Here is an 18,833-nt window from a genome sequence, read left to right on the forward strand (position 1 = left end):
CTATACTTAACATTAAAAATGCAAGCCTTTTTTTGCATGCGTTTTGATGCGTTTTTGCAACGCATGCGTTTTTTCTCTGCATGCGTTGTGTTGCAGAAATGCAACATGTAGTAATCTTAGCGGCGTTTTTTGCTGCAAAAAAACGCATGCTTTTTTTGCGGCAAAAAAAACCTATTGATGTCTATGTAAACGCATGCATTTTTAAGCACATGCGTTTTTATAGAAAAACACAAGAATACACACTGAAAAGCCACCCCCCAACCCTAACCCTAAGGAATCCTAACCCTAACCCTAACCTTAAGGGTTAGGATCCCTAGGGTTAGGGTTAGGGTTAGGATCCCTAGGGTTAGGGTTAGGGTCCCTAGGGTTAGGGTTAGGGTTAGGATCCCTAGGGTTAGGGTCCCTAGAGTTAGGGTTAGGGTTAGGATCCCTAGGGTTAGGGTTAGGGTCCCTAGGGTTAGGGTTAGGGTTAGAGTTTGGGTTAGGGTTAGGGTTAGAGTTTGTGTTTTAGGGTTAGGGTTAGGGTTAGAGTTTGTGTTTTTGTGTTAGGGTTAGAGATTGTGTTAGAATTTGTGTTAGAGTTTGTGTTAGAGTTTGTGTTAGAGTTTGTGTTAGAGTTTGTGTTAGAGTTTGTGTTAGAGTTTGTGTTAGAGTTTGTGTTAGAGTTTGTGTTAGAGTTTGTGTTTTAGGTTTAGGGTTAGGGTTAGAGTTTGTGTTTTAGGGTTAGGGTTAAGGTTAGAGTTTGTGTTTTAGGGTTAGGGTTAGAGTTTGTGTTTTAGGGTTAGGGTTAGGATCCCTAGGGTTACTAGGGATCCTAACCCTAACCCTAGGTATTTCTGTTTATAGTGGGTTTTCTAGTTGATTTTGATGATTGGCAGCTGTCACACACTTCTCATCATGCGTTTCAAAAACGCAAACGCAGGAAAAAACGCATATAAATGCATCAAAATGCCGCGTTTGTGATAAAACATGCAAAAACGCATGCGCCTAAAAAACGCAGCGTTTAAACGCATTTAAACTTGTTTTTTCACCAAATGCGTTTGCGTTTAAAACGCTGCATTTTTAAACGCAAATGTGAAACCAGCCTAACACAGGGAGAAAATACAAACTCCACCCAGATTACGCTATTATAATAATTATACATATTTTATAAGACATGTGACATTATCATCTAGTATTTTTGGCATTTACCTTGAATTGCATTTATCCACTCCTCTGCCTCCTTGGGGGTTGAAGCAGCAAACTGAAAAAAATCATAAAAGGAACAGACACTAATGATTTGCTGGCTGCAAAAACGAACAATCATGTCATTTCTTTACGGAGACATTAGCAATTCTTTGCGTGTCTACTGATACTTTTCGTGCAAGGATGCTTCTTATAATGTACAGTTAATTTTGACAAATTTACGTAATTGGAGCAGAGGATGATGGATTTGAAACTCTGATCAGCAGCTGGCAGCTGTGCAGAAAAAAACTGCTTCTCTTCATCAATGTCAAAGCCAAAACTGATGAACGAAATTTGCCCTTGACAATTAGAAGACACCCGTGAATATCTTTAGACTGCTGGGTATAGTTTCCTTAAAAATGTTGCTGTCAGATTCCAACACATTACCTGACAAGTTAATTAAACGATTTTCAAATGCAATTTTGGATATTTAAAGTGTATTAGAGCTACATTCTGTATTGATGGAGAAATGATACATCTCTGAAGTGCGCCACTGACGTTCATGTTTGGTTTGATTCCCTCTCATACCCCTGGCGGTCATGTTGTGATTTAGCATTCATGGTGTTTGCATTGATAAATCTGCATTTATCTTCTGGGGAATTCATCTTTTCTTTACCAGATCACTGAATATGTAGTAAAAATAATCATTGGTAAAACAAAGAAGAAAAAACAGATACACTTGATATGTATGAAGCAATGTTGCATATTAATTTCGGGCACATGAACTTTATCGGAATTTTGTTTTTTTCTTAATTCATTCCCCTATGCATCAGTGCGCTGTACAGATGTGTCTGCCGGTTAGTGAGCTGTTACAACCCAAATGTTCCTCTTTCTCCCAGACTGCCAATGCTACGGTTTTATCAATCTAATTTATACAGAGGCATAAAAAGTCCAACCTGATAGACGCGTTTATCAGGAGCGTAGATTTCAAAACAGCAATCTTTCTTTCCATCCTTGCGTAGAGTATCATTCATCCTGGCGCTGTACCCTTCTAAAGAAAATTCACCTTTCTGCTGTTTGTCTGTAAGAGGTAGAGAAAAGTAGCAACCAGTAGTTAAATTTGGCTTGGCATGGAAACAATGGAGCTTTTAGAAAATCGCTGCAGAATTACGTAAAACAAACTAAATGCAGCAATATGGAAGGTTTCTACCAGGGAATCATGAAAGTCTTGACTAGAAAAGAGTACTCCAGCTAGTGGTACGTACTTATCCTATAATAATAAGCATCTCATCATATTTCTTTATCAGGCACATTTTCGAAAAATAATCTGTGTACAATGATACAAAAAAATTTATTATTAAAAAATATTTATGATACTGGAGGCAAACTATAAGAGACAACCATGGCCAATCATTTGCACCATCCGGTGGAGTCAAATAAATAATCCTTTAATATAACGCATTGATATACAGCAGGTTAAATATGTATTAAACGTGTTACCAATTTTCTAAGTATATACATTTTTAAAGATGCTATTGGCATGAATTTCTCAGCAGGTGTCGGTAACAACACATCCAATCCACACAGGCAAATCAATAAAACAATAGATGTCCATAAATTAGGTTATGTGTAATAATTAGATATGACACAGGGAAAACACAAAGAAAGAGGCGCAAAAAGCCACGGAAAGTCATGACACCAGCTAAAATCTCTCAGTAATTAGAAAGCAATCCAGCTACTTAGTGAAAAATAATATCAGCTGGTTCAAGTGTTGGCCTATAAAAAGATGTCTCATTACCAAGGTGCCACACAAGATATATCTCAGGATGAGTAAAACTAATCAGCTGTCTCAAGACCTTTGCAATCTTATTGTTGCAAAACAAACTGATAGCATTGGTTACAGATGAATTTCTAAACTACTGAAGGTTCCAGTGAGCACTGTTGGGGCCATAATCCGGAAGTGGAAAGAACATCATTTCACCATAAACTGGTCATGACTGGGTGCTCCACGCAAGATTTCAGACAGAGGATTGAAAAGAATTATCAAAAGAATTGTCCAAAAGCCAAGGACCACCTGTAATGCACTCAACCTCCATGGCCAGTAAGACTCCATTACTGAACAAAAAGCATGTTCAAGTACATTTAAAGTTTACTCAACAACATTTAGACAAGCCTGTGAAATACTGGGAGAATACAGTCTGGTCAGATGAGACCAAAATTGAACTCTTTGGATGGCATAATACACACCATGTTTGGAGGCCAAAAAGCACTGCATATCGCCCCCCAAAACACCATAACAATAGTGAATTTTGAGGTGAGAACAGTGGCAAACTTGCACTGGCAAACTTCATATGACTTAAGTAATGATAAATGGACAAATGTACCTAGACATACTTTATAAAAATCTGCTGTCATCTACCAGGATAATGAAGATGAAACAAGGGTGGAAATTTCACTATGACAATGATCCCAAATGCACAACCAAGGAAACTCTCAATTTGTTTCAGAGAAGGAAAATAAAGCTGCTTGGAATGTCCCAGACAATCATCGGACCTGAATCCAATAGAAAATTTAGAAAATCTCACCTGAGCAATGAATGCAACTGGGTGCTCCAAACAGGAGGCATCATGAAGCGGTCATCACCAACAAAAGCTTTTGTACAAAGTATTACATACATTTCAGGAAGTGTGTTTAATACTTTTCCCTGTGTCATTTCTCATTATTACATATAATTTAATTTATGCACATCTATGGGTTGATTTCTTTGCCTATGTGGATTGGAAGGGTTGTTACCGACATCCGGTGAGAACTTAATGTTAATAGCACCTTTAGGCTGGGGGTCACAGTAGCGTATCACACGGCCTATGTGTTATCAGATAGCACTCGGCCCAATGTTATACAATGGAAAAAAGCAGCTCAGTGATTATTTTCTCATGCTGATTCAACATGAGAGAACAGTCACAGTATGCTGCGATCGACAGTGAGACTCGGCTCCCATGCCCCATACAAGTCTGCGGGTGCGTGTGAAACATCGGACTGCACTTGGATGTCACCGGAGTGCAGTCCGATATATGCCAAGACAGGCAATGGAGCAGATGGAGAAATTACTTTGTCCATCTCCACCTCACCTGTGCTGAGAGTCTCTCATGAGAGAGGATCGGAGCACAGAGCACTGACACTTGTCTCCCGCTAACAGCAGCAGAGCTGGAGCCAAGGGCCATTAGCATATCACATCTGATGCTCTTGCATCGGATGCCATACACTACTGTGATTCCAGCCTTAGAAAATAAAATCGGTGATGTGTTCAGTACTTACTTCACCCACTGTATTTCTAATGTACTGATGGCCCTCACATTGCAACCCACCAGAAAAACACGGGTAGCACAATATTTTTTTAGCTTTTATACCTATAGGGTAGGGTGAAACCAATGATCTCATAGTAAGTATGTTCTCATGTTCAGACATTGCATGGTGTATACTTACCATGAGATCATTGGTCTCACTGGGAGATATGGCTGAATCCTCCCTGATCTCTCTGTCTTGTTTTATTCTGGACATTATAAAGCGATGGACCATTGTGCCTATCACTTGCAATGTTCTATTTGTGCACCGCTCTGGTTCTTTGACAGCTGGCACTTTAAATTATCGATTTGCTCGATGGATTTACATTGATGCTGCTCCTCTATTGAGTGATGTACAGTACGTCTGTGTAGAAACTGCATGGTGCACACCTAGCGTGAGATTACTGTTTTCATTAGGAGTTGTGACCGAATCCTCCATGACGTCACAGAGGGGTGGACCTGACTGTGTAATGTGATTGGTCCAGGCGAACATATCGCGTCCATGTTTGGGGGGTGACGTCACTGATGGAAAGTGGCTACATCTTTAAATGTCCGACGTGTTGTTGGCACCATTAACTATACAGCTTTTGGACAGGATGCACATGCAGCGTCCTGTATAAGGAAATGTATATATCCCGAACAGTCATCTCATAGATGTTAGCAATCATAGCTAGGGATTGCACATCTAGCGGAAGATATGTATGTGACCCAAGAGGACAGTGCATCTAAACTATCAGTAGTTTTGAGGCAGACTCTATGTTTAATAATGAGTAAGGTGTAATAGAGTGATATATTTTTTTCTCTGATTAACTCATGCCAAAAGAAGTTATTAAGGCCTTGCGACGGTCTGTCAGTGAACAAGTGCAATACTAATATGAAGATTAGGGCTATGTGGAATTATTGCAATTATTAGTGACACATGCAATAAAATGAGTGAAAATATAGGAATAAGTTTGTAAGCAGATAAGTTTCCAATGAAGGGTATATAGTGGGCTATTGGAAAGTCAATTAGGTTCAGGACAAATTGTCTGCTTAATGACTGATAACCACTAGAATAACAAATAAGAGCAGATCTGTAAGGCCCGGGTCACACTAGCGTATTGCATCTGATGCGAGAGCATCGGATGCGATATGCTAATGACACTCGGCTCCTGCTCGCAGCAGTGTCATGCGTCTGTGCTCAGACTCTCTCGCACAGGGAGGATCGGAGCACAGCTGCGGAGGAGGCGGAGAAATGAATTTCTCCATCTCCTCCATTGCTGGGGTCCGCTTATAGCGCACATCACTCGGATGATATCCGAGTGGTGTGCGCTGTCTCACTCGCACCCATAGGCTTATATGGGTGCGAGTGAGCCGAGAGTTTTCCTCGGTCCAAGACAATCGCAGCATGCTGCGATTGTCTCGGACCGAGGAAAACGGCCGACAAAAAGTCGGCTGGTGGGAGCGGCCCCATATGGTAACATTGGTCCGAGTGCAATGCGATTTTTTATCGCATTGCACTCGGCCGTATTACGGTCTAGTGTGACCCCGGCCTTAGGAGGATAACATACAACTTTTACTATTTTAGATACGATTTTTTCCTGTATATCGCCTACATTGGACTGACCATCATTAGAGCAGATTATAAGTATATCAGCTGTATGATTGTTTCTGAGTCTGGTGTTTGCCTGTTTGTGGTTATCTCTGTGACTTATTCAGTAAACATAATCCTGTGTATGAATACATTATTTTATTTTTTTGTTTGTTTTTTTGTTTAGTCTCATTTAAGTAAATATAGGTTAACAAATAAGTCTCCTGATGAGTCTTCTTTGGTGAGGACTAGAAATGGGTGGACACCGGGATGTTCAGGTCTGGCGGGTTTGGCCAAACAGTTTCAAAAAGTTAAGGTTCAGGTACCAGAACAGTACCCAGACCAGAACCCGGACCTCATGTGCATGACAGCATGGCAAACACTACTTTTGATCATCGGTAAAATCATTACCGCCGGACAGACAGCCGCGGTTCCCACACTGTCAAAAGACAGCGTGAGCGCGCAGCTGTATTCGGAGGTATAAAGTTTACCTCTGGTCACTGGTGTCAGATGATGGGACTACTGCTCACATCAGCTGATGTCTGCTGACGCCAATAACAGCGTTTTAAAAAACTGCATTTTTTACCTATCCGCTGCTCATGGAGTCTCACGGTGCAGAGGCGAGTTCACCCAAGTTCAAATTCACTGCAGTGAAATTCTGAACTGCGGTGAACTCACCTCTACACCTTGAGACATTTTTCTCACGGTGCAGAGGTCAGACAGCCATGCTTCCCACGCTGTCAAATGACAGCGTGAGCCTGCAGCTATGATCGGAGGTATAAAGTTTACCTCCGGTCATTGATGTCAGCTGATGTGACTACTGTTCCCATCATCTGACACCTGCTGCCGCTACTAACAGTAAGAGCAGGCGTGGCTGATGGAAGTAATCATCAGCCAGCTCCTGCGCTGTAAATAAATCATCTTTTTTTTAAATGGCGTGGTTCCTCTGTATTTTTTATAACAGCCAGGCAAAAATTACTCAGCTGTCAGCTTCAGCGAGGTTGGTTATCAAGAATAGAGGGTTCCCCATGCTGTATTTTTTAATTATTTAATATATTTTAAAAAACTGCGTGGGGTCCCACCCATTTTTGACAACCAGCTATGCTAAAGCAGACAGCTGGGGGCTGGTTTTCTCAGGCTAATAAGAGGCCATGGATATTGGCCCCTGCAGCCTAAAAATAGCAGCCCACAGCTACCCAGAAAATGACAATTCTGGCACTTTACCAAGCTCTCCCCACTTGCCCTGTAGTGGTGACAAGTGGAGTTCATATTTATGGGGTTGATGTCACCTTTGTACTGTCAGGTGATTAGTAATGGAGAGGCGTCTATAAGGCACCCATCCATTACTAATCCCATAGTTATATTGTAAATTAAGACACAGCCAGAATAAAGTCTTATATTTAAAATAAAACAAAACAGTTTTCCATTTTTATTTAAAAATGACAAGCACAGTTATACTCACCTAACGCCTAATTCCACCAAAACCCTCGTCTTCTGTAATACCTGGGGGATAAACCGTTTTCAACCTGGATGGTGCCAAGATGTGACCATCCAGGCTGAGAACCACTGGTGAATGAGCGGCTGCGAACGCAGTGTCAGTGACATCATCGAAGTTACTGCCGGTCAGTGAAGCTGCGTTCCCAGCCAGCAAATGAACTGCAGTTACCTCTGCACCATGAGGAAAATCTCATGGTGCAGAGGCGAGTTCATCTCACTTAACAGGGAGAATTTTACTACGGTGAATTTGAACTGCGGTGAACTCGCAGTGGGTCGTGTGGCACCAAACATCTTAAACTCATGTACTCATCCATCTTGTAATGCTACTGATGTATTCTCTTGATTGTGCTATGTTTTCAATCAAGTAAAAAAAAAAATGTGTGAAACATCCTATCACACCATTTATATGAACAACAAAAACATCTGCAACTTTACTATTTAAAATAAATTGCTACATTTAATCTTAATAGAAAAATGAAAAGGTTCATTCAGGACTTACAGAAATGTTAGGGTTTTAATATAGTTTCTTATATAAATAAAAAAAGTAATATTAAACTACATACCTTTATCACTCCCATAGTAGTAGAAGATGTTGTTACTCCGTGCACACCAGCGCTTTTGCCATTCTGATGCAAAAAAGCTGTGATCTGGCATGGAGAAAAACAATTCAGTGTTATAACAGGTTGTCAGACTCTTGTTCACATCGAATTTGGTGCCTACATCGAAGGTCTTGATGAGTCTACCCTAATCTTTGCCCAAATTTAGTTAAAAACGCCAATTTCATGCAAAACAATTACGGTATAATAAAAGAATATCTCAACATGAAATAAAAACCTTGACAAGTAATAACTTATGTCACAACCATTGTGTTGCCACTGTGTAGTAGTGACATAATATGACGAAGTATCACATCAAAATCACATTTTTTTTTTAAATCTTGTCATTTCATAACCCCAAATCTCAAGATACGATGGATTAAAGAGGACAGTTTAATGAATTTTATCATTTAAACAGATTATGGAACAGTTTTTCTTTTTCTCCTGTAACATTCCATTCCAAAGTTATGCCAATGCCCAGTAATAAATGTGGAAATTTTTCTTTTAACCAACTAGGCGTGTGCCAAAGAAGGTCTGTGGTAAACTTCCAGTTGGTTGAAAGGAAAATTTGCATCTTTTTTTAACCAGGGGGCAAAACATTGGAATGGAAGAGTACAGAAAACTAAGAAAAACTGTTCCAGAATTAGTAAGGCAGCACCGATTGGAGAAGGTAATCATTTTAAATTAAAAAAATCGAGAGACAGGTCCTCATTAAGATCAAAGGTAAGGAAGGACTTATCTAAATGTTCTGGATAATCTTATATGGCTCAGATCTGTGAAAAAAAAGTAATTGAAGTTTCTAAAATTATGAATGTTCTTCCTCCCCCATAGACAAAACAATTGACTCGATAAATATTTAGCCAACAATCTCCAAATGCATCCATGGGTGAATAAAGAACATACGAGTCGTATGTTCAGAATTTTCAGTAAGTCTACTTTTACATTTTAGGTTGGGAAGGTGGAGTGTATGGTGTACTACAAGTTGGGTCAGCTTGATCCATATGTATCTAACTCTACACAGTACTGCTGTATACTTCTTTGTTGGCTGTCATTCAGTGGAGGTCCACTACATATTACTGCATGCTCTGCACTGACAGTAGACATCCTCATATAATCTCTCTATAAAGTCCAAAGGACTTGACTGCTTTTTTTCTGATGATCATGAATGCTATTTTATTAATGAGCTTGTACAGGTTTAGAAAACATGGCTGACTTCTTCCTAAAAACAGTGCCACACCTATCCACAAATTGGGTGAGGCATTGGTAATGGCATTCACTTCCATGGAGCTAATCTTCAACATTAAATAAAAAATAAAAAAATAAAATAAAAACATTAAATACAAGTGGTCAAGTGTAGAGTTGTTTCTAGAGCTGCCATATTTTCTAATCTTGCACAACCCCTCTAAATGATCTTGGTTATTTCATAAAATAAGCACATCTGGCTTTGATATTTTAACACAGCAATACGACATACCTTTCCTTCGCTTCTCAAGATACCCTCCTTTTGTAACATGAAGATCCTGAGCAGCAACTGGTGGATACACATTTCCTAGAAAATTAAAAGTGGTTTTGTAATGCAATTTCCTTGTCAGAATTAATATATATTATACCGTGAACAGCACGTAGACCATTCTTACATATATAAAGCAATTTCCAGAGCAGGTGGGCTATGGTTGCCAGCATGCTGTCCTCACAATGAATGAAGTGCAGGACATAATCTTGGAGCTGGTTTCCTAACCATACAGCTGTTTTCTATAATATCAGATCATAACCAGCCCCATACAAAGATTACTGTATGTCGAGCTATGAGGAATCTCAGACATCTGCTCCAGAAAATGTGTATTTGCCATTTACCTTAGATTTTTGCAAAACCAATTTTACACTCTTTCTGGGGCTATAATAATATACAATTAAAAGTTTTCAGTTTAGGGGCGGAATAACCTGAGAATGAACTACGTGCCATCACTTCATTTCCAATCAGTTATATCTGGCAATAGAATCTTATTGTGGGAACTCCTAACCGAGCATTTAACTTTAAATTTGGTGAAGGAATCAAAGGCACATGGTTTGTTTTTTTCTGCACACTTTTAATGTGCAAAATAAATATAATATGTACAGTGAAGGAAACAATTATTTGATCCCTTGCTGATTTTGTAAGTTTGCCCACTTGTAAGGAGGTGACATAGGCCGTCACATGCCTCCCCCTCTTTGAACAGTGTTCATATTAATTGTGTGCAGTTTCATAATGTTTCTGACTGTTAATGTATTTATGTAATCTTGCTGTATTGTACAGTATATGTACTGGATATGTGTTGTGTACCAGATTAGGGAGTGAGAGTGTAGAATAGCATAGTAAGTGATAGGGGTGTTACAGGCTGGGAGGAGTCACAGATGAGGGTAGTGCAGGACATTGGGATATAGGGATGGGACTTCCTGGTTAGACAGCAGAGCCCGGGCAGCCATGCCCTGGGTATGGCGAAGTGAAGGACGGGACAGGGATTGCCAGAAGCGAGGCATTGATTGCCAGGAAGAACAGAGGTTGCCAGGAAGGCAGGGGAAAGCCTCAGGAATGTCCCTCTATATGCACTGTGCCACTTCTGCTATGCGAACCTTGTCATTAAGTAAAGATGAACTGTTAAGAAAGAATATTGAATCAGGAGTTGATTGTGAGACCCGTGGAAGCGAGGCCGGAGAGACAGAAGACAAGGGGACTCCGACAACTAATGTGAGGTTTCTACTGCGCACGTTGCACACACCGCAAAAGGGACATTTTGTTTAATTTGTGAGGCACCAGGGTGTGAGAACACTACAGCTCGTTGCCACAACTACCGCCCTGGGCTCCTTACACACTGACAACAACATGAACAGTCTATAATTTTAAGGGTATGTTAATATTAACATTGAGAGATAAAATATCAAAAATAAAATCTAGAAAATCACATGGTATAAATTATATACATTTATTTGCATTTTGCAGTGAGAAAGAAGTATTTGATTCCTCTGGCAAATAAGACTTAATACTTGGTGGCAAAACACTTGTTGGCAAGCACAGCAGTCAGAGGTTTTCTGTGGTTGATGATGAGGTTTGCTCACATGTCAGGAGAACTTTGGGTCCACTCCTCTTTGCAGATCATCTCTAAATCATTAAAATTTTGAGGCTGTCGTTTGGCAACTCGGAGCTTCAACTCCCTCCATAAGTTTTCTATGGGATTAAGGTCTGGAGACTAGCTAGGCCACTCCATGACCTTAATGTGCTTCTCTTTCAGCCACTACTTTGTTGCCTTGGCTGTATGTTTTGGGTCATTGTCTTGCTGGAAGTCCCAGCCACAACCCATTTTAATGTCCTGGCGGAGTGAAGGAGGTTGTCACTCAGGATATTATTGTACATGGCTCCATCCATTCTCCAATTGATGCAGTGATGTAGTCCTGTGCCCTTAGCAGAGAAACACTCTAAAAACATAATTTTTCCACCTTCATGCTTGACAGTGAGGATGGTATTCTTTGGGTCATATGCAGCATTTCTCTTCTTCCATACACAGTGAGTTGAGTTAATGCCAAAGAGCTCAATTTTGGTTCATCTGACCTCAGGACCTTCTCCCAATCACTCACAGAATCATCCAGGTGTTCATTAGCTAACTTCAGAATACCTTGATGATTCAGGGGGACCTTGCGGGCACTGCAATCCTTGACGGCGTAATGTGTTACCAATGGTTTTCTTGGTGACTGTGGTCCCAGCTGCCTTGAGATCATTAACAAGTTCCCCCGTGTAGTTTTAGGCTGATCTCTCACCTTCCTCATGATAAAGGATACCCCACAAGGTGACATTTTGCATGGTGCCCCAGATCGATGTCAATTGAGTCATATTGTATTTCTTCCATTTTCTTACTATTGCACCAACAGTTGTCTCTTTTTCACCCAGAGTCTTACGGTTTTGTAGCCCATTCCAGCTTTGTGCAGGTCTATGATCTTGTCCCTGACATACTTATAAAGCTCTTTGGCCTTGCCCATGTTGTAGAGGTTAGAGTCTGACTGATTAATTAAGTCTGTGGACAGGAGTGTTTTATAAAGGTGACTATGTAAGACAGCTGTCTTTAATGCAGGTAACGAGTTGATTAGGAGCGTCTAACTGGTCTGTAGGAGCCAGAACTCTTAAGAGTGTATCAGCAATTTCTCATTTTTCCAACAAAATTAAGAAAACCAATATTTTTAGGGGCCACATCACATTTGAAGCGACTATGTGACAGAAAATACCAAAAAGCAACACCATTTTAAAAACTGAACCATACAAAGTGCTCAAAACTACATTCAAGAAGTTTATTAATCCCTTCACAGGAATTAACCCCTTTACCCCCAAGGGTGGTTTGCACGTTAAAGACCAGGCCAATTTTTACAATTCTGACGACTGTCCCTTTATGAGGTTATAACTCTGGAACGCTTCAACGGATCTTGATGATTCTGACACTGTTTTCTCATGACATATTGTACTTCATGATAGTGGTAAAATTTATCTGATATTACCTGCGTTTACTTGAGAAAAAAACAGAAATTTGGCAAAAATTTTGAAACTTTTGCAATTTTCCAACTTTGAATTTTTATGCCCTTAAATCACAGAGATATGTCACACAAAATACTTAATAAGTAACATTTCCCACATGTCTACTTTACATCAGCACAATTTTGGAACCAATTTTTTTTTTATTAGGGAGTTATAAGGGTTGAAAGTTGACCAGCAATTTCTCCTTTTTACAACACCATTTTTATTTTAGGGACCACATCACATTTGAAGTCACTTTGAGGGGTCTATAGGATAGAAAATACCCAAGTGTGACACCATTCTAAAAATTGCACCCCTCAAGGTGCTCGTCAGGAGACGAAGAAGCGAAACGTGCGTTGGGGCGGTGGGGACATTACATTGCCATAATTGATTCTGACAGGGCGCAATACCCCTACACTATGTAGTTGATGTGCTTGTGACTTGGATTAGCATTAACTACTTATATGCAGTCACTGTTTTGGAACAACTTGTTGTATATATTAGTAGTAGCTGTTCCTGCTTTTAGCAGTTACCTAGGGTACTTTTTTTTTTTTTTTTTTATAAATTATGTAATAAAATCTATGAAATATTGGCACTTTATACTGTGGTTCTCTTTTGTGTTGGGTACTACAGTAGTAGATAAGCAACATCTATTGCTGATTGTTTATGGAGCACATCTATCAAAATCATCACTATACCTGTAGATAAATTCCCAGAGGGGTGACATTTCCAACACTGGGTCATTTGAGGGGGTAATTCTGCTCTTCTAGCATTTGGGAGCTCTGTATATGGAGTCCACAAACTATTCTGTGAAAATTTGTTCTCCTTGAGTCAAATAGTGTTCTGTCTCTCCCGAGTCTCATCGTGTAGCTGCACAGCCACAGTATTGCCACATTTAGCTCAAATTGTGTGCCAAATTTTTTACCCATTTCCTCATGTGAACATGTAAAATATGGAGCTAAAACAAATTATTGTGGTAAAAATGTAACTATTTTTTCTTCCCCGCCCTATTGTGTAAAATGCTGTGACACACCTGTAGTGTTAATTTGATTTATGCAACCCTAGATTAATTAATTGAGAGGTCTAGTTTGTAAAATGGGGTCACATATGGGGGGTTCTTCTGTTCTGGCACCTCAGAGGCTTTGCCAATTTGAGATGGCACCTACAAACTTTGCGTAATCAACAGAAATTGCTTAACAAATTGTACTACTCATTTTCTTCTATTACCTCTTTTGAAAAGCAACACTGAAAAGGAAAATGGTTATTTTTGTATTTACTCAGTTCAAAATTATTCAATTCTGTGAATCATCTGAGGGTTAAAAATGTTCACTACTCCCCTAGATGAATACCTCAAGATGTGGAGTTTCTAAAATGGGATAACTTGTAGGGGTTTCTGCTGTTCTGGCATGTCAGGGTCTCTTCAAATGTGACATGGAGTCCACAACCTATTCCAGCCGGAATGGCATCCCTTCATTCTCGAGGCATGCTGAGTGCTCAAACCGTAATTTTCTACCACATACACTGTGTGCAGAATTATTAGGCAAGTTGTATTTTAGAGGATTATTTTTATTATTGATCAACAACTATGTTCTCAATCAACCCAAAAGACTCATAAATATCAAAGCTTAATATTTTTGGAAGTTCAGGTGTTTTTTTTTTTTTAGATTTGACTATATTAGGAGGATATCTTTTTGTGCAGGTAACTATTACTGTGCAGAATTATTAGGCAACTTAATAAAAAACAAATATATTCCCATCACACTTGTTTATTTTCACCAGGTAAACCAATATAACTGCAGAAAATTTTGAAATAAACATTTCTAACATACAAAAACAAAATCCCCAAAAATAGTGACCAATATAGCCACCTTTCTTTATGATGACACTAACAGCCTTCCATCCATAGATTCTGTCAGTTGCTTGATCTGTTTACGATCAACATTGCGTGCAGCAGCCACCACAGCCTCCCAGACACTGTTCCAAGAGGTGGACTGTTTTCCCTCCCTGTAGATCTCACATTTTATGAGGGACCACAGGTTCTCTATGGGGTTCAGATCAGGTGAACAAGGGGGACATGTCATTATTTTTTCTTCTTTGAGACCTTTACTGGCCAGCCACGCTGTGGAGGAGTTGGAGGCATGTGATGGAGCATTGTCCTGCATGAAAATCATGTTTTTCTTGAACGAAACCAACTTCTTCCTGTACCACTGCTTGAAGAAGTTGTCTTCCAGAAACTGTCAGTAGGTCTGGGAGTTGAGCTTCACTCCATCCTCAATCCGAAAAGGTCCCACAAGTTCATCTTTGATGATACCAGCCCATATCAGTACCCCACCTCCACCTTGCTGGCATCTGAGTTGGAGTGGAGCTCTCTGCCCTTTACTGATCCAGCCTCTGGCCCAACAAGAGTCACTCTCATTTCATCAGTCCATAAAACCTTTGAAAAGTCAGTCTGAAGATATTTCTTGGCCCCGTCTTGACGTTTTATCTTATGTTGCTTGTTCAAAGGTGGTCGTTTTAAAGCCTTCCGTACCTTGGCCATGTTCCTGAGTATCGCACACCATGTGCTTTTTGTTACTCCAGTAATGTTGCAGCTCTGAAATATGGCAAAACTGGTGGCAAATGGCATTTTGGCTTGACAGCTTCACGCTTGATTTTCCTCAATTCACGGGCAGTTATTTTGCGCCTTTTTTGCTCAACACGCTTCTTGCGACCCTGTTGGCTATTTGCCATGAAACACTTGATTGTTCGGTGATCACGCTTCAAAAATTTGGCAATTTCAAGACAGCTGCATCCCTCTGCAAGACATCTCTGTCACGCCGTTCTGTCTGTATCTGGTTTTCGGCATGACAATGCATAGGTTTGCTTTAATCCTTTACTCTTTTCCCCCTAATTTGAGCTGGGATACTGTTGGCTGTTACTTGGATGGAGCCTTCTCAGTTCCCTGCTCTGCTGCGCAGTCGTACATGGGTTTTTAGGTATGTGCCCTGCCCTCATGTGCGGTCCTTGGTTGTTGCTGTGAAGCTGTCCGCGAGTTGTGAGGTCATTTGCAGCTGGTGCATGACTTTCCACGTGGGTCAGTGCATGCAGTTTCAGTCAGGTGCCCTGAGCCTCAGATCCTGCAATGATTGTATTGTAATGGTTTCTGTTTGTGCTTAGGGCATGCGCGGCCACACCTCCCCTGCTTTTATCAGGGTGAGGATGTGTACTTCAAATGCAGTCCCCAGCCAATTGCTGAGGGGCAGCTCCTATATAAAGTTCCCCTGCCCTATGGGCGGGACCTCAGCTACTCACTAAGCTCCTGAACTTTGCTATGTGTGTTTGTGTTCCTGCACCTCTCCTGTCTATGTTTTAGTACCAAAGTCCTTGCCTTGATTCCTCTTTTGTCCTGTTCTGGCGCCTGTCCTGGAGGCGGTATATCCAGGCCCGAATCCTTGATCCTGTACCTGTCCTGTACCTAAACCTGTCTGAACTGTGTCTGCTGTGATTATGTTTCTGGAATCCCTCTGCATCTGCAGCCTCACTCCCAGTGACTTTGAGTCTCTTGAAACCAGTGTTACCAGTGTTTCTGCTGAGCATCTACTACTCTGTGCTCTGACTACCATGCGGTGTTAACCCCGTCTGGCTTATGTTCAGTATGGTGGTGCTTGCATCATCATGCTTGAGTTCCTTCCTAGGTCCGATGCCCGGGGCCTGACGACTGCAGTCTGGAACCTAATGACCGCTGTCTGGAGCTTGGAGCCTGATGACTCTGGTGGTGCCTGTAGGTCGTGTTGGATGTCCAGAACTGAACGACTCCTGTCTGATGTCTGCCGGTGACCCTGGGTCCAGATGTCCTAATGTCCTGTCTGTACCCTGATGTCCTGCCTGTGTCTTGATGACCTCATGGATCCTGATGTCCTGATATCCTGTCTGTTCCCTGATGTCCTGATGTCCTCCCTGTGTCTGATATCCAGATGTAACTGATGAACCCCGGTCTCTGCCCTCCCCTAGTTCGGGTAGGCTCGAGTCCCCCTCTGCAGTTTAAAGGGTCCGTATTTCGTCCCCAGGGGACGCACGCCCCACGCCTTCTGAGGTTGGTCGGCTGGGGGCGTCTATGGGCTGGGCCGTATCTGCGGCTGCAGCTGACCATGACAATCTCACAATTTTGGACTTTTCAGAGCCCGTCAAATCTCTCTTCTGACCCATTTTGCAAGAGGAAAGGAAGTTGCCTAATAATTAAGCACACCTTATATAGGGTTTTGATGTCAATAGACAACACCCCTCCTCATTACAGAGATGCACATCACCTGATTTACTTAATTGGTAGTTGGCTCTCAAGCCTGAACAGCTTGGAGTAGGACAACATGTATAAAAAGTATCATGTGATCAAAATACAACTTGCCTAATAATTCTGCACACAATGTATGAGGTATCGGCTTGCTCACGAGAAAATCGCACAACAACTTTTGTGGTACATTTTCTCATCTTACCCTTGTGAAAATAAAACATTTGAGGCTAAAGCAATTTTTCTGTAGGAAAAATTATTTTTTTTACTTTCACGCCTCAATTTAATAAATATCTTCTTGTTCAAGATGCTCATGTGGTGATAAATCTAGATAAATTCCTTGAGGAGTCTAGTTTCCAAAATGTGGTCCCTTGTGGGGGAATTCCACTGTTTAGGCACATCAGGGGCTCTGCAAATGTGACATGTTGTTCACTATCTATTCCAGCCAATTTTGCTTTACAAAAGTCAAATGGTACTCCTTCCATACTCCAACGTTATTTTTCCACCACATATGGGATATCAGCGTATTCAGGAAAAATTGTGGAACAAATTGTACAGCTCATTTTCTCTTATTCTTGTGAAAATAAAAAAAAAATTAGGGCTAAAGCAACATTTTTGCAGGAAAAATTTATTTTTTTCTATTTCACGGTTCATCGTTATAAAATTCTGTGAAGCAACTGCAGGTTCAGGGTTCTTAAGAAACATCTAGATGAGGTTTTGAGCATTTTGAGGGGTGCAGTTTTAAAAATGGTGTCACTTTTTGTTATTTTCTGTCACATATGCCCCTCAAAGTCACTTTAATGTGACGTGGCCCCTAAAAAAATTGGTTTTGTGAATTTTGTTGGAAAAATTTGTTAGTTGCTGATAAATTTTTAACCCTTCCAAGATTCTGACAAAAAAATTATGGTTCAAAAATTATGCTGATGTAAAGTAGACATTTAGCAAATTTTATTTATTAATTATGTTGTGTGATATAACTATCTGGCCTAAGGCTGTAAAAAGTAAAAATTTTAAAATTGAAAAAGTTTCTACATTTTTGCCCATAGTCCAATATTTTCACAAAGAAATGCAAAAAAATATTTAACGTACTTAAATTTACCACTAACATAAAGTACAATATGTCATGAAAAAACAACCTTCGAATCACTTTGACATGTTGAAGCGTTCCAGACTTATTACCCCCCAAAATGACGCTGGTCAGGATTGGAAAAATTGGCTTGGTCAGGAAGGTGAAAACAGGCTCTGGCGCAAAAGGGTTGAATGTCTAGAATTGGATTAGGTAGTGATTTCCATAATGATTAGGGGGTTAATGTCATTAGGATCTGTCATGTCAGTAGTGCATACTCAGCCTCTCATAGCTTTCGGCTGGCAGGGCTCTTTCAAATTCTTTCGTTTGGATAATACATAAATATAATTTCCTAGTTGTCAATATACAAGATGGCATGACATAGGACACATGATTGATACTGAATATGACAAGACCTCTTGTATAGACTCTTCTGTAAAAAAGCAGACACTGAAGTGCTGGTACTTTATCTCTCTGACTTACAGCTTAAATCACAATGTAACAAATAGTACTTGACTTTGTGGAAATGTTTAAAAATGTAATCACAAAATGACAGCTAGAAGAAAAAAAAATAGACGGGAGGTTGAGCAAGGTCCGGAGGACACATCATCTAAATTAGCCTTATTACGAGAAGCCGCTGGAGTAAAGTAAGAAATACAATGAAAACATTGTAATTCAAGGGCAATTTTTTATACGAGGAAGACAGTAGCGGCAAAATGAGCATACTAGAGATTCATCTTTCTCAATAACCTGTGCCAAGAGCGAGAAGGATCACTCGGCTAAAGGGCCAATCAGATATTT

At 40.4% G+C, this 18,833-nt stretch overlaps 1 protein-coding gene across 1 annotated transcript in view; it reads right to left on the reverse strand.

The window, feature by feature from the left end:
• Positions 1-18,833, reverse strand: part of SKAP2 (src kinase associated phosphoprotein 2) — a 324,806-nt gene that overhangs the window by 132,853 nt on the left and 173,120 nt on the right. Inside the window, exons 5-8 of the mRNA XM_069729895.1 lie at positions 9,643-9,717; positions 8,136-8,219; positions 2,121-2,245; positions 1,192-1,243 (exon numbers count right to left, since the gene is read on the reverse strand). Of these exons, the coding sequence (XP_069585996.1) occupies positions 1,192-1,243; positions 2,121-2,245; positions 8,136-8,219; positions 9,643-9,717 (336 nt within the window). The remainder of the gene's footprint in view (positions 1-1,191; positions 1,244-2,120; positions 2,246-8,135; positions 8,220-9,642; positions 9,718-18,833) is intronic.

This window comes from Ranitomeya imitator, chromosome 6 (assembly GCF_032444005.1).
Source record: "Ranitomeya imitator isolate aRanImi1 chromosome 6, aRanImi1.pri, whole genome shotgun sequence".
Lineage (NCBI taxonomy): Eukaryota > Metazoa > Chordata > Amphibia > Anura > Dendrobatidae > Ranitomeya > Ranitomeya imitator.